A 15,496-nucleotide genomic window follows, 5' to 3' on the forward strand; every position below is an offset into this window, starting at 1 on the left:
TGTGGTGGGCAATCTATTCTGTGACGGGGGACAGACGGTTCTGTTAATACAACTCTAAAAAGTTAATATTGACGGAACCGAGAAAAAGACCCCAACGTCTGGATCATCCTGGGGGACGGCACGGCTATTTTGTCCGGGGGTGTCTCTCTGCCTTGGCGGCCACCTCACAGAGCGAGATTGTGAGGGCGTCGTGAGTCTTTGGTTTTCGAGGGCGTGTGCTGTGTGACGAGGACGAGGTGCCCGGCAGCCTGCATCCCGCAGCTCGCGGGGTCAAGTTAAAGGAAGGCGAAAAGGTAGACATTTCGAGTCGTGGGCAAGGGTTCACCACCGCTCAACGGGCACTGGAACGTGTTCCGGTCTTTTTGTCGATGGGAGAAGTGTTGAAAGAAGTAGGAGAGCGGCGGGGGGAGTTCCAGGTTGCGGTGGAGTGTGGAGCCTGTGACTGCCGTAGCCGGGGGTTGGATGGCCCGCGCGCTATGGTCTTGTTAGCGGTCCTAACCCTGGCTAGCGCCATCACTGATATGCATCTCTATCCACATGCGCTGGCTTTCCGCTCGCAAATGATGAAGCTCCCACGATGCTCTACCCCCTGGCAATCAACACGATGGTTTGGAGGGGCAGCAAAAGGAACCTCTCTTCCGTGCAGTCACGGGCTTGTCTTGGCGAACTTGGCCCAGACCTCCGGTCACCTTCTTGCCTTTTCGTCTCTTGACTGCTGTGTAACAAAATCGGCTCGCTATTGACAACCTCAAACCCGTGGGAGAATTCCGGGACTGTTTGAGAGAGCCGGGCCATGATGAGACGACTCGAAGGACGGGTTCAGCAATGGAACTAGGTTTCACTCCATCTCGTTGACATCAGCCGGTGTTCGGCTTGCCAGCGGGATGGCTTGTTTCCCGTCGTCTCCTAGGCCCCCTTACACAGGCTCTGGCGATGACTCGCACTGTTCACCCTGTGGTGGTCAAAAGGTCTCATCTCAAGTCCCCAAGGTCCCCGCCGTGGAAGCATCGCCGTCCACGGAGCGGGCCCCATCTCCCCCGCACACAGCAAAGAAAGGAAGTACACTGTGCAACAGCGGGCCATATCGGTGCTGAACTAACTGCTGATCAGGCTGACAGACGGTGTTTGTCCCGTCTCTGCGGATTTTAGCCCGCTCCCGGTGCCTTAGCTGTCTTCCAAAGCTTCCAAGCCAGATCCCAAACACATCCCACACCTCATTGCTGGCCTTGATAGGCCTACCCCCCGATCCAAGGGTTCGACTGCAGGTAGGTAGGTGCTTGGTCCATTCCTACACTAGGACTGGATGGTCCCGTTAACCCGCTGGCTGGATTGTCGTGATCAGCCCCTGCGATCCCTGTCGGGCAATCTGCAGAACGCATCTCTTCCATCCACTCACGGACCGTCAGGTCGCCGGCGCCTCTTCTCTTACTTTAAGTGCTCCTCCACCGCGGCGGGCAACAGCTGGAGGCCAATATATCCTCTCACACCATGGCCCACCAGCCCGGCTTTACCATATTGCTCTGAAATATCCCGACTGCCTGCTACCCCTCCTGATACCCTGCTACACTACTACCCTAGCTGCTACCCTCTGACCCTAGATCGAGCCAGGACGTGGTACCAGACCCGCCTGTCAAGAGCCGAGTCCTGAGCTTGTACGGCAGGGCTGTTGCTGCACCTGAACACAGATGATAAAAGCAGGCGGCCCTGCAGCTTTCACCACCTGGGCAAACAAGACTCGAACTTCTTCCGGCTCCCCTCCGTTCGATCCCGACTCGGAACACTACGCATTTGTCTTGTGCTGCTGCTCCCGACCTTTTTGGCCAGCACATCCCTACCACCTGCTTCCACGGTGTGAACTTGATGGTATCCAGACCGGTGGCGCTGTGATACAAGAAAACGACAACCTTCGACACCCACGCGTGCCCTCGGCTGGCCACAGAACTGGTCCAACCATCCAACCACAGCTGGCCCTGTCTTCATTTGTGGCTTCTGCAGCTGCACGAGACCCCTGCTCCTCGGCGAGCATCACCGCCAAACACCAGAGACAGCTTCAAGATCGCAAGATCCCAGATCCCGGGCTCTCACCCTTGCCACCTCCCTGCAAGAGCTCGGCACACACTGTTGGCTCGAGGCTCGACTAGTGGCCTACCATTGTTTCTCCCCCGCTGAGACAAGGCCTCACTTCCGACCCTTCAACCCGGCTACCCGGATTCGTATATGTGGCTGCTCTCGCCCGGCAGCAAGTGGCTCTCTCTGGTGTACGGCTGCCCACCTTCTGCAGATCAGCTTTCTGACCAGTTCCAAGACAAGAGACTGACCGAGTAATGAAAAGGCTCGGATCCCCTCTTCTATTCATCCATTTGTGATCCCGCCTCCCCCAATGTCTACAGTGGTCGACTTTGCTCCTCACGACTTTGGCCGTCATCCCATGTTGGACGTCGACAGCATGTCTCGACCACATCACAACTACCACGAGGGATATGCCCCCGGACATGGGCACTACGCTCCAGAGCACCCACCGTACCTACCACCACAGCCCTCTCGCCTCACCCAGCTGCCACGGCTGCCCTCCATGGCCACCATGATATCGACTGCAGGAGCAAGCCACCCTCCTGCAATGCCAAATGGACGAGACGTCTCCTACCCGGGAGGGAAACCGGGCTACTATTCAGACTACGCACCCCCCTCGCCAGTCGGGCAGACACCTCCGCAGTTCCCTGGTCCGAGCAACGACCCCCATGCCTTCTCCAGGCGGGCAGTCGACATCCGGCGCTCGCCCACCCTATCATCAACAGCCAGTGACCGGTCATCTGACGAGGTAGCCCACGAGATGCGTCTGAGGCAAATGAACAGCTTCCGAGACCACCACAGCCAAGGGCTCCCACGACAGTATCCCCATCAATCCCCCCGTTCAAGAGGGAGTTCCCTCCACCACGACAGCGCTCTCCCACCAGTATTGATGGGCGGCCCCTCTGCCAGCCCTTACGTCCCAGCATCAGCATACATAAACGGCCGCCCGCCACCGCACCTCCCCCAAAGCCCATCAAACAGCACCCAAGCCAGCGCCTCCCCACGACAAGAGGGAAAATCCATGAGCATATCCAACCTCCTCAGCTCAGACAGCACCACCACCACCACTACCTCCTCCTCCTCCACCTCCCACCCAAACACCACCACAACCATGAACACCACCACCTCCCACCCCTCCTACCCACCCCCAGCCCCCTCCCCCATCCCCTCAACCTCAGAATACCGCATCTCGGTCCGCCAACAACCTTACGCCGCCCGCTCCTGCGGCTTCGGCGAGCGCGACCGCCGAGTAATCGACCCACCCCCCATAGTCCAACTAACAATCCACGACCCCTCCCTCTCCCCAGAGGAACTCTCCCGCCGACTCCGGCACCAATTCTCCGTGGTCCACTGCTCCATCTACGACGACCGCGGCGAGCGTGACATGTCAGCCATGCCCGAAGACTTTCGTCAACAACGCCGTCTCATGGGCACGCTCGTCGCCTCCCCTTTTGTCGGCCAAGACGAAAACGGGGAGGAGGGCTGCTTCTTTTGCTTTCCTGACCTGAGCTGCAGGACACCTGGGAGTTTCAGGTTGAAGTTTGCGCTTGTGGTGCTGGATCCGATGAGTATGCGAATGGGGGATAGGAGTAAGATTGTGGCTACGGCGATGAGCGAGGTTTTTTGCGTGTATAATGCAAAGGATTTTCCTGGTATGAAGGCTAGTACGGGGTTGACGAAACGGTTGAAGGAGCAGGGGTGTCTGATTAGTATCAAGAAGGGGAACGAGAAGAGGGAGACGCCTGGGGGTGGGAGGAGGGGGGCCGAGGATGTTGAGGAGGAGGAGGAGGAAGGGGAGGGGGATAGTGAGGGGGAGGGGGAGAAGAGGGGGAGGAAGAGGGTGAAGAGGAGCGCGTGACTAACTGGGGTGTTTTGTTGTTTGCTCCTCCTCCCTTTTTGGAGGGGGGCAGGGGATGGTGATGATGATTATGATGATGAGAGGACACCGCTCAGAAAGGGCGGAGAGAAGAGTGGCGGGTGGCATTTGAAATGCTAACGCCACGGTGACAACAACCACAAGCAATAGAGCTGAACTGGTCAACCACACAGACAAGTTCAGATGCTTTTTTTCCAGCAAAGAGCGAACAGATACCCCATCATCGTGTTTTTTTTGATCTCCTATTTCACTTTTCTTTCCGAGAGAAAACACCCACATGACGGAACAACAGCAACAATTACGAAGGGATGATCTGGACAAAAGCAACGGGAAAAGTTCGGGGCCACGGAACACAGGGGGGTCAAAACGGACTGCGAGTACGGAAAAACGAGAGTCTCCTCCGGGTTGGATGTTTTTTTTTCTTGCTCTTTTTGGGTGTAACTGGTGTCGCTTGAACTAGATCTCTTTTATGAGACTCTTGGTATCACGGTTCGGTTGGCGAGGGCGATAACGGAGTAAAGAGTGAGCATGTCAAGCTTGTGCATTTCGTTCTGCTTTTTGCTTTTATGGTCTTACCGATACGGAGAGAAAGACTGGGAAACAAGTTCTGTGTGCATTTTGCATCTTAGCGAGCTTTTTAAGAGAGAAGAGAGAGAGATACCAAATCAATATCGATCAAAAGTGTTCTAATCATTCACGAGGCGTGTTCCGGTTTGACCAGTGGTTTAAATGTCAATGATAGAGATTGGGGGTTTAGTATGAGTATGGCATGAGAAAATGACCTGAGGTGCTTGAGCGAGCGAGTGAGCGAGTGAGCGTCCTGCTCAGCTAATTCAGCATGAGTATGTTAAGTGAGAGCGTGAGCAAGAAAGCTCACCTCGCCATAAAGAGATAAAACATCACTACACGGGACACCTCTCTCAACCCCATCACCAGATCCAGTATCCCGGCCTATCCTTCATAACCTCTCAACTTCGGCAACCTCAACCGCAAAAACGCATGTTTAAAACAACCCTCACAACCTTCCCCTGTCTCAAAGTGAGGTGGCGTGCTACATACCTCCAGAAAAATAAAGAATACCTCTGACTCAACCCACAATCGGGAAACCTCCCATTCGTGATTCATACCTTTCCCTCCTCATGCATACTTGTGCAGCAAGCCACCACCCCCAAAAAAGTAATAACAACATACCTATCTACATATACATACATACACACTAGAAATTTCCATACCGTGCCGATCACCCCAAAAAGACAAAACCAACCCCCATCCTCTTTCGGACCCCTTCCACCCCTCTTAACTGGCCACAATCCCCCCCCCCCCTTTCACCGGTTTCACCACAGTGCGCGCGCCGCGATCTTTCCTTTCTTCTTTTCCCGGTGTGATAGAGAGCACATATGTAAGACTACACTAGTATACATGTAGGTTGCCGATCTCCCTCTTCTAGTCGCTTCCCATATGCAAATGCACCTCCAACCAACAACAAGAAACCCGGTTTTGTACACGACAAACCCAAAACAAGCATCATCCTTGTTCACTTTGGGAATCACACATCCGACTGAGGAAGGGAACAAGAAAATCTAGGAATGTTTGCTCCTGGTTTTGTCTTTCATTCTCTTGGCTGCTTGGAAGAGGTTGGAGATTGGAGGTTGAGCAGGAGGTGGGGTGGGGGTTATACACATCACTCTAGAAAAGGCAAGGCTGTAAATCACAAGCGCGGCTGGCGAGCACTGTCAATGAAATAAACCCAAAACACCTGCTTTTCATTTTTATAAACCTTCTTGGATATCAAGACCAGAAACCAACAGTGAGTAACTACTGTAGAGACAATTACATTTTAACAAAAAGAAAGAAAAAACCATGATTTGGCCATGCCGGTATCAACTCCGCCTCCCCCCTCCTCCCGTGGATAATGCTTCCTTCTCCTTCCCCCTCCTTATCAATATCTCAAATATACACACCCCTACTCTCTACTCATCATCCTCGCTCCCCTCCTCCTCCTCCTCCTCAACAACCTTCCCCTTCTTCTCAGCCGCCTTCTTAGCCCACTCCTGCGCCTTGGCGCTAACCCTCTCCCTGCTCTTCTTATCCCCATTCTTATCCTCCCACTGCGCCCACCTCTTGAACCAAGTCTTGGCCTGCTTGGGCTTGAGACCTTTGACCTTGCTGCCGCGATCAAACAAATCACGGACAGTGGCGGGATCAGTAGTGCCGACCGAGGTCTCAAGGTCGACAAACTGGTTCCACAAGTCGAATCTCTTGGGGAAGGCGGCGAGAATGGTCTCAAACAGTGAGCGACCCTGTTCGCGGTCACCGTTGGAAGAGCGGAACTCGAGCGCGGCAAATTTGGGCATCAACTCCAGAATGACGGGCTTCCCGCCTCCCAGCGACTTTTCGGCGCGGGGAAGAAGGGCACGGGCCTTGTCGGGACGGTCATACTTGGTGTGGAGGAAATGGGCATAGTTGATCCAGACGCTGGGGGACTTGGAGCCGAACTTTTTAATGATCTTCTCAAAGAGGTCATCTGCTTCCTATTGCTGGGAGTTAGTGACTGGTCTATCATGAAAATAAATTAGGGAGTGGCTTACCTTGAGCTTGCCAGACTGAATGTAACTGCTGGCCAGACGCTCATAGACTTCTTGCTCATCGTTGTAGGTGCAGGCACGCTTGAAAAGCTCCTCAACAGTCTCCTCTGTGCCATAGGCAACCTCGAGATTGAGGTAAGCAATCCAGACGTTCAGCTTCTCAAGCTCCTCCTTGATGTTGATCGTCTTGATCGCACGCTCAGCCACCTGTCTCGCGCTGGCAAGATCGCTGACTTGCATCTGGAAAGCCATGTAGGCAATCCACAGCTCTGACGAATCAGGCTGACCTAGAAGGAGACGCTCGTAATCACTCGTCGTCTGAGGCCCGTTGACATCAAGCTCGGCTGTCCGGTCGACCTGGGCCCGAGACTCACGCTGCTGCTGCTGCTTCTTCTTCTTGATCGGCTCATCAATGCTGCCAGCGGCCTTGTCATCTTCATCCAAAGCATCGGCATTCCAGCTGAAGCCGCCGGTCTCGAGACCCTTGACGCCTTCTGTTTGGGCATCATCCATCTCAACGTCGCTGTCAGCGTCATCATCATCATCCTCTTTGTCAGAGTCAGCATTGATAACGAGGGCGCCGCCAGCACCAGCATCGCTCATGTCTTCATCCTCGCTGTCCAAGGCGGCACCAGCATCTTCATCGCTATCCACGTCCATCTCATCGTCGTCCTTAAAGTACGACGGCTTCAGGCCGAGGTTGATGCGCTTTGTCTTCTCCTCCACCTTGAGAACACGAGCCTTGACCTTGTCACCCTCACTGTAGAGCGCCTTGGCGTCCTTGATCGCTCTGTCGGCCATTTCAGAGCGGTGGCACAAACCGGAGAGACGATCAGAACCATCAATGTCGATAAAAGCACCAAAGTCCTCCACCTTGCGGACCTTGCCCGTGACGATTTGACCTTCCTTCAGGTCCGAGAATGTGATTGGGGGCACATAGTCTTTGCTCAGGATGGAAGGCCTCAAGCTCATCTCCAGGCGACCGTTGCTGACAGAAATGATACGGCCCTTGACAAGCTGGTCAATCTGGAAGTGCTCCTTCCAGTCCTTCAGGTAAGAGTCTGACAAGTTCTTGATCTGGACCATAGCCACAATGTCACCGCCAAGCGTAACAAAGAGACCCTTGTCAGACACATTCTTGACGAACCCACGAAGGACATCACCCACAGCGATCTTGGTGTCCTTAGTGATCTCCTTGTCTGTAACCTCGAGTCTTGAGCTGAGCACGCGAGAGGGGCGCATCGACAATCTCAGTCTCTTGTTGCTCTTGTCGATATCGAGCACAGCGACACGGACAATTTCGTGCTTGGAATGCTTCAGAGGGTTGGCTTCCTCGTAATCATCCGCAAGATCGCACAAGAAAACAGGTCCAGCCACAGACTCGCTGAGCTTAACAAACACTACGTTGTCGGTAGTCTTGGTGACCTTTCCAGGAAGCACCATGCCCTTCTGGATCTTGTCCCAGGTCAACGGGTTCTCTGCATTGGGATCGCGAGCTGAAAGGTCGAGACGGTTCCTCTCTGCGTCCACGTGGATGACACGGACTTGGAGGACAGAGCCGATAGGGAAACTCTTCGCCACATCCTGCAATTTTGACAAGTCATCGGAAAGCTCAACGGCGCTGATTCTGCCGCGAACATTAGGTGACAGGTTGACCCAGATGTGATTCTGAGCGACATTGTTGACAAACGCCAGATGAGTTTGCCCCACCTCAAGCTTCGCGTAGCTCAGAGGCTCTGGGGTAGAGCCTTCTTGAAGATCACTTGGCTTGGCCGAGAGCTCCAGGACCGTGTGGCTTGAGCGGTGAGAAATGGGCAAGAAACGGTGGTTGCGAGCGTCATGAATACCAAGAACACGCACGTCGATGATTTCGCCAGTCTTGAACTTGCCCAAAGGCTTCTTCACGCTGCGAATGTCCTCGAACTTGTCAAAGACCTGCGAAACATCGATACGGCCTTGGATGTTGTCGGCAAGGTCAACATTGATCTGTGTATCCTTGGCAGACTTTACCCTCGCCTTAGTGATCTTGCCAATCGGGAGATCTTCCATAGTCAAGACCGACAGATCCAGGGCATTCATAGCCTTGTCGGCCGACTTGCTAGAGGTCTTTGCCTGAACGTCTTCACCACCCTCCGATGGGATAGCAACAACGATACGGTTAAGATCCTTGTCGACCGATGTGATCTTGACAGTGACAGACTGCAGCTTTTGGAAGCCAAAGCTTGGCTTATCCTGGATATCGCGTGGCAGCTTGGTCTTGGGGAGCAGCGCTGTCAGCCTGCCAGCAAACTGGACGAAGGCGGCCGTGGCAGTGATGTTGCGAATGAAGCCAGGTACAACGTCACCCACACGTGCCCGGTCAATTGTGTGAAGAAGCTTGCCCTTCTTCGCCGCTTCGACAAGGCTTGGCTTGTGAGAGAGGATGATGGACCGACGAGCTTCGTTCTTTTCAAGAACAACCAGTTCCATAAGAGTCTGATTGACGTGGATCTTCTTGAGCGCAGACTGTGTTTTGCTGACCGACTTGTCGGTAAGGTGTCTGACAGGGAGGATGGCCTTCAACGAGCCCTCGACGAGCTCGACAAAGATATCGTCTTCTGTCTTTTGTGTGACCTTGGCCGTAATCAAGTTGCCAATTTGGAGCTTCTTCAGTGCAACCTGCTTCTCTAAACCAAAGGCTGATGGGTCCTTGCAGGACACAATCATTCTCTTTTCCTCGGGGTCAAAGCTGAGGACGTAAACACTAATAGTCTGGCCCTCACGGAAATGCTCCTTGGGATCCTGGATGTAGGCCTCGCTCATCTCAGACACCGGAAGGAAACCACGAAGCTGTCCGTAAAACTGAACGATAGCACCCCGATCCAGAAGCTTAACAATGGTACCGAACGTCTGAAGCCCGACGGCAAGCTCGTCGTATGACTTGACCGGAGGAGCATCGGAGTTCACCAGTGTCTTCTTCAAGGTAAGCCGCAGCTGATGTCTTGCTGGGTTGGTTGACAGGACACGGGTCTTGACCTTCATTCCTTCCCTGAATTTCTTCTCGGGGTGCTGCAGATGGACATCAGAAAGATGCATTTCAGGAACCAGACCGGAAATACCCTCGGCAACCTTCACGATCAAACCGCCAAGCCCGTGCTCGTTGACGACCAACTTTTCAACCACACCCGGCACCACCACTCCCACGGGGATGTCTTGTATTCTCAAGAATGGCTGCTCCAAGACACTCTTCTCCATCGACAGGTTGTACATGCCATCGAAAGGATTGTAGCCAATTACACGAGCAGCGTGGACGGACCCAACCTTGTAAGGGCCGCTGGTCTCGAACAGCGAGTCCACCTTGCCATCCTTCACTCTGGAGATGTGCACGAAGCCTGGTACACCCTCGACACCAACATCGACATAGAGACCAATTTCGGGCTCAACCCTTTGAACAGTGCACTTTTCAATGATGGTAGAATGGGCGAGAATGTCCACTGGCAATGATTCGATGCCGTTCTTGGTTTTGGCGATTTTCGGTTTAAGTGACAGCACGTGTGGCAGCAGGGAAATGCCGAGTTTGGGCTTTCTTGCGGTGGGGAAATTGCAGATGATCCTCGCCTTGATCCGCGAGCCAACCTTGTACTCGTCCACAATGTCAACGGCACCAGGGCCAGCGTTTGAGTGAACCAGATCAGCAGTCACATCCAAATGACCCATCACCTTGCCCACAAGGCCGTGCTCGGTGACTTCGGAAACCAGGATATCGGCCGCGGTGCCTGGTAGGAACGAGTCGATAGTCGTGGCCTCGGATGGGAAACTTTTGATGCTGCCGATGCGGTCCTCCAAGGTGGAAAGCTGTACAACCTTGCCGCTGGCAGCTTTGCTGGTCGCAATACAAAGCAGAACTGAGCCAGGCTGAACACTTTCTTCCGGAATGCCCTTGTCGAGTTGTTTCCGAGGCAAAAAGCCCTTCAATTTTGAGTCTGAGATGTTGACATCCATAACAAAACCATGATCCTCCACACTAACAACCGAAGCCATAAGAGTAGTGTTCTCGACGATATCCTGCTCTGACATGCCAGAGTTGGCGAGCGCCGGCTGGAGTGATAGCTCAATGTGGCGCTTGGGCTTTCCGTCGACCGAGTCATCGTGTGTTGATACAACGTAGGCGCGAACATACTGGCCCATTCGGAAGATAGTTTGGAGGTCGATGTTCTCGTCGTCCTCGTCTGCTTGATCCTCCTCCTCGTCCTTCTCGGCGATTGCCTGTAACCTTTGTGTAAAAATATCTGAAATAGCCGTAATTGGAACGTGGCCGACGAGGTTGTTGGGAAGCGCAACGGCAACATCGGTGAGGTTGATGCCGCAGACTGTACCGAGCACCAGGGAGCCCTTGACCAAGCGCTGGAAGTTGTTAGCAACGCCATCAATGGCAACCCCATGACGAAGTTCCTCTTCTTACCTTGAAGTTCAAGCTTTCTACCTTGATGGCATCCTCGTCTTTTACAGGTTCTACCTCTCCACCCTTGGACTTGCGTGCCTTCTTCTTCTTGGATTTCTCTCCTCCAGATTTTTTGCTGGCAGCCTCTTCGAAGAGGACATCGTTCTTGGCCTGGATCTGAATTTGCTTTTGTTCGAGGGGGGTCAAGACACTGGCGCCACCTCTGGGAAACAATGCCTCTTCCTCCTTGGTCAGAGATGTTGCTGGGGTAGACGGCTTTGATGGTTTTGCGTCGCCCTTCTTGTTGGAGTCCTTGGTTGAATCGCTTCCTTTCGCCCTTTTGGAGGGTCGCGTATCATTTGTAGGCTTTGCCGACTTGGAGGCAGAGCCGTCGGGGCCCTCTTTGCGCTTTAACGAACCCATGGCGGATAGTTGACGTTTGGGTCGTTGTAAGTGACGGGAGGCTCGTTCGCAACCACAAGAAGCTGGCACCCACCACAAAAATTTCTGGTGGGTCCTGCCCATTGGCGATAACGATAACAAAAGCGGTGAACGGCACCGGTGGGGCTTTGGAAGAGACCCTGGATCATCCCAGGGTTGACATGGAACGCTTCTGCTTCTGCCGATGTTCAACCTGATAATGGGATGAACTACAGATGGCAATATGACCTGCCAAATAGCTAATTTTCTAGCCAAACACTCCATCTTCTGTCCAAACTCGCATTGTTCTCTTTTCTTATATTGGCATCTCTCATGTAAGATGTCATGTTCAAACCAGGGTTAGGGTAGAGTACAGCAACGTCCATCACTCACCTCTTCGTTACTTGCCCACCACATGCTCCTCCCCACGTTCACTTGACGCCTGAAACCTTGAAGCCCAAAGATATGGAAAAACTGAACTTCATGGCTGTTTTTGGAGAATTGGACGAGCTGGTTTGTTGGCTGCTAACTTCAAGTAGAGTAGTGTATATGTAAAGATACGTGGCCCAAGCTTTCGACGTTGCAGTTCCAGGGACCAGCCGCTGATGCAGTCTTGTCAACGGTGTTTGATTTGGAGTCTTTGAATGGGGATCATCCTGTCAGGCAATATGGGTGTTAGTGACAGCTTTCACGACGGTGAGCTATGACTGTCTACGGACAATTATTTAGACCGACAGCTGGAGTTGACCGACTGTTTATCCGAGCGAAGAGTGTCTCACATGGAATTTAAACTTTCGGTGTCCAAAAGCCAAGTCTCGCAAAAGCATGGCCTGTAAAATGATCCCGTGCGCCCAGAAGCGGCTTTCGGTAGTGCCCCCAACCACTGGGATGACGTATCCGGGGGGTCGTTCCTCGGCCACCCACTCAACAAGTCGCACCGTCACCCAAACGCAACCTGAACACATGGCCCAAGGCAACGACAACTAAGAACAAAAAGACGACAAGACAGCCCCCCATCGCCTCAAACCCATACTCCATACGACACTCGAACTCAAGCGACTACGCCCTGGACTGGTAGGACACTCGCGAGAACCCCATCAGAGCCGCCATGGCTCCCAAGAAACGAGCAAAGCCGAACCCAGTCCAGCAGAGTGCGCCAACAACGCAGTCATCAGACACTGCGGATCAAATCACATCGCCAGCCGCCTCTACACCCCCACAGAGCATTCCGCCATCTCTGAAAACCAATGGAAGTGGCGATCGCGCATCCAGCTCCGGCCCAGGCTCGAAGCAGGTAAGCACCATTATCCCATGCGCGCCATCCTCAGGCAGCCCCTTTAGGCAACTCTTATCGATTGACACGTAGCAGGTGAACAAGACTCGTAGTTGGTATGGGTCTTTATCGAAGAAGTCTGTAGCGTCCACCCAAGTTGCGCGCGAGACCATCTTGGGTGGAACCTCGAAACCTATGGCTACCGCCGACTTTACTCGGTTTGATACAAAGAAGCCTTCTGATATGAGTGGCGACGAAGCACCGACCCTTGCTCCTTCTTCACTATCGAAATCACACGATTCTGGCGTTGGATTCGCGAGCGATGGAACCCGAGGCCTGAAAACACCGAGCTCCAAGACCGTTGTGAAGCCTGCAAACGGACAGGCAGAGGCCAAGACTAAGTCGGAGGAAGTGGTCATGAAAACCGAAGACAATGGGAAAGAACAAGAAGAGACACCACCTGCCAAATCAGCTACGGATCAGAGTACAGGTCCTACGGTACCCACTGCGTCTGCAGCTACAACTACGCGACCTACATCAACATGGCTAGGAGGGTGGTGGGGAAGCTCACAGCCTCCAGCTCCAGCATCAGCACCGGCATCAGCACCGGCCTCGCAAATGGACGTTGCGGAGGAACCAGCCACACAAGCAACACTTGCTGGTAGCCAGGTCCCAGAGAACGCAACACAAGAGCCCACCCCTCGAGACCCGCCAGAACAACAGTCGCCGGACATAGCCGAGCAAACCGAGGCACAGAACCAAGCACATGCCGCTACTGGTGGAGGTTATGGATCTTGGATCTGGGGTTGGGGAGCGGGAAAGAGCGTACCAACTTCACAGCCAGCAAAAACTGCTTCAGATTCTACAACAGACCAATCTACAGCGGAAGTGCAGAAAACAGACAGCACCAGCGACTCAGCGAAGGAGCCCGAAGACACCACCATGCAGGGTGCCCCACCAATCGAGGAGACTCCGGCGCCCTCAGGTTCTACAACATCAGACCCAGCCCCAAAAACAGGCTCAACATGGGCATTCTGGTCTCGACAATCAGGGCCCACATCGGGAAAGAAGTCAGCCGAGGATTCCGACGAAGGTCAGCTTGCGGTGATGGGTGAAAGCTCGGAACACCGCCCAAAGAGAGCCAAGTCCATGGAGTTCAAAGGCTCTCCACCCAAGGAAACCCCTATCAAGTCTGGTAAAAAGGAGGAACCAGCCAAGGATCTGTCGATCAAGTCTGGCAAGACTGGGAAAAAGGAAGAGTTGGCCAAAGCTTCAGCCAGTCCGCCAGGCAAGGCAGCTTCTATCAGGAGATCCAAGAGGGACCGTCCAGAATCGATGGAAATCGATGACACGACCCCCATTCGTCCTGGAACCCCCAAGGCAGTGGAAGCTCCGGCCAAGGGGGCTGCGCAGAAAACACCAGCCTCATCAACAAAAACTACCGCACCCAACCTTGTGCTTCCGTCTTTTAATGGAACCTACAAACTCAAAGAAAACCCCTCGATCGTCAAGCAAATCACCCGTATTCTTCTTCGAGGAAGCCAAGCTCCTTCAAACAAGCACGTCTACATCTCCAAAGACCCCCCCAAAATAAAGAAAGCGATTGCCATCGGCGTTCATGGGCTCTTCCCCGCGAACTATCTCAGGACAGTCATCGGCCAGCCAACAGGCACATCGATCAAGTTTGCCAACCACACCGCCGACGCCATTAGACGCTGGGCAGATAAACACGGCTGTGGAGACTGCGAAATCGAAAAAGTAGCCTTGGAAGGTGAAGGCAAGATTGGGGAAAGAGTAGAAAACCTCTGGAACTTGCTCCTCAACTGGATCGACCAGATCAGATCGGCTGAATTGATCCTCATCGGGTGTCACTCTCAAGGTGTGCCAGTGAGTATCATGCTCCTGGCCAAGCTAATCGAAATGGGCGTGGTCAACAAGGCCAGGGTCGGTGTCTGTGCCATGGCAGGGGTTTCTTTGGGACCGTTCCCCGATTACAGGACTAGTATGGGGTATTTGATGGGCTCGGCGGGGGAGCTGTGGGCGTTTGGGGACCCAAAAAGCGAGGTCAGCCAGCGGTTGGAGGCAGCAATGAAGGTTTGCTTGGGGTACGGGGTGAGGATCACGCTGGTGGGGAGCATTGACGACCAGCTTGTGCCGATGGAGTCGGCTGTTTACGCACCGGTGCACCACCCTTACATTTTCCGAGCGGCGTTTATCGACGGGAGGATCCACGCACCGGATTTTATTGCTCATTTGGTTGGCTTTGCGCTGAAGCTGAGAAACTTGGGGGTTTCAGACCATGGGCTGATTAGGGAGCTGAGCACGCCGCTGGCGGGGAGTTTGTACTCTGGGGAGGGCCACTCGAGGCTGTATGATGACGAGCAGGTTTATGATCTTGCCGTGAGCCATGCGCTGGAGACGACGGATGTGCCGGGAGCGAATCCGGCTGCTGAGATGAGTAGAATGGGGGGCGCGCTGGTGAATCCGAATCCGTATCATTTGCCTTGGATCATGAGGGGGCTTCTGGAGGAGGATTTTGTGAAGAGTGAGTTGGGGGAGGAGACGAGGGAGTTGGTGAGGCAGTTTGATGATTGGAAGCCGGTGACCAAGGCGCTGAAGGATGTGAAGTATCGGTTGGAGGCGGTGAGGTCCAAGTTGTAGGAGGATGGCGTTTTTGGGTTGGGTTATTTGCACGGGCGGTAGGTGTTTTTGGTTTGGGGAAGGTGGTAGGCGTTGCTTTTGGGTTGGTTTTGGTGGTATTTTGGGTGTAACAGCAAGGAGTGGTTGGGGAGTTTTGCTTCGTGGCGAGGGGTTGGTCGAGGTGCTCAACAAGAGACGACTTTGGAAACAGA

At 53.7% G+C, this 15,496-nt stretch overlaps 4 protein-coding genes across 4 annotated transcripts; 2 read left to right on the forward strand and 2 right to left on the reverse strand.

Moving 5' to 3' along the window:
* Positions 1 to 1,742: 1,742 nt before the first annotated feature.
* On the forward strand, positions 1,743 to 4,643 carry QC761_706330 (uncharacterized protein). Its single transcript, XM_062882187.1, has 2 exons — positions 1,743 to 2,256; positions 2,333 to 4,643. Exons 1-2 carry the CDS (start codon positions 2,218 to 2,220, stop codon positions 3,926 to 3,928), a joined length of 1,635 nt encoding a protein of 544 aa, XP_062728198.1. The 5' UTR covers positions 1,743 to 2,217; the 3' UTR covers positions 3,929 to 4,643.
* RRP5 (rRNA biogenesis protein rrp5) lies at positions 3,981 to 11,476 on the reverse strand (the record flags this gene model as incomplete). Its single annotated transcript, XM_062882188.1, has 4 exons — positions 3,981 to 4,766; positions 4,824 to 6,477; positions 6,535 to 10,914; positions 10,973 to 11,476. The coding sequence occupies 3 exons, from the start codon at positions 11,474 to 11,476 to the stop codon at positions 5,917 to 5,919; spliced, it is 5,445 nt and encodes a 1,814-aa protein (XP_062728199.1). The 3' UTR covers positions 3,981 to 4,766; positions 4,824 to 5,916.
* Positions 11,477 to 11,537: 61 nt separating this feature from the next.
* QC761_0106040 (uncharacterized protein) lies at positions 11,538 to 12,336 on the reverse strand (the record flags this gene model as incomplete). Its single annotated transcript, XM_062873169.1, has 3 exons — positions 11,538 to 11,570; positions 11,765 to 11,893; positions 12,151 to 12,336. The coding sequence occupies 3 exons, from the start codon at positions 12,334 to 12,336 to the stop codon at positions 11,538 to 11,540; spliced, it is 348 nt and encodes a 115-aa protein (XP_062728200.1).
* A 143-nt stretch (positions 12,337 to 12,479) lies between these two features.
* QC761_706360 (uncharacterized protein) lies at positions 12,480 to 15,305 on the forward strand (the record flags this gene model as incomplete). Its single annotated transcript, XM_062882189.1, is given in 3 exon segments — positions 12,480 to 12,665; positions 12,741 to 13,224; positions 13,237 to 15,305. 3 exon segments carry the CDS (start codon positions 12,480 to 12,482, stop codon positions 15,303 to 15,305), a joined length of 2,739 nt encoding a protein of 912 aa, XP_062728201.1.
* Positions 15,306 to 15,496: the final 191 nt, after the last annotated feature.

This window comes from Podospora bellae-mahoneyi, chromosome 7, assembly GCF_035222275.1.
Source record: "Podospora bellae-mahoneyi strain CBS 112042 chromosome 7, whole genome shotgun sequence".
Taxonomy (NCBI): Eukaryota; Fungi; Ascomycota; class Sordariomycetes; order Sordariales; family Podosporaceae; genus Podospora; species Podospora bellae-mahoneyi.

What these genes read in the sequence shown, in the direction of transcription:
- QC761_706330 (XM_062882187.1), top strand. Translation starts at nt 2,218, where the DNA reads ATGTGGCTGCTCTCGCCCGGCAGCAAGTGGCTCTCTCTG. An exon ending in GCAGCAAGTGGCTCTCTCTG is followed by an intron (nt 2,257 to 2,332) that starts GTGTACGGCTGC and finishes AGTAATGAAAAG; the next exon opens with GCTCGGATCCCCTCTTCTAT.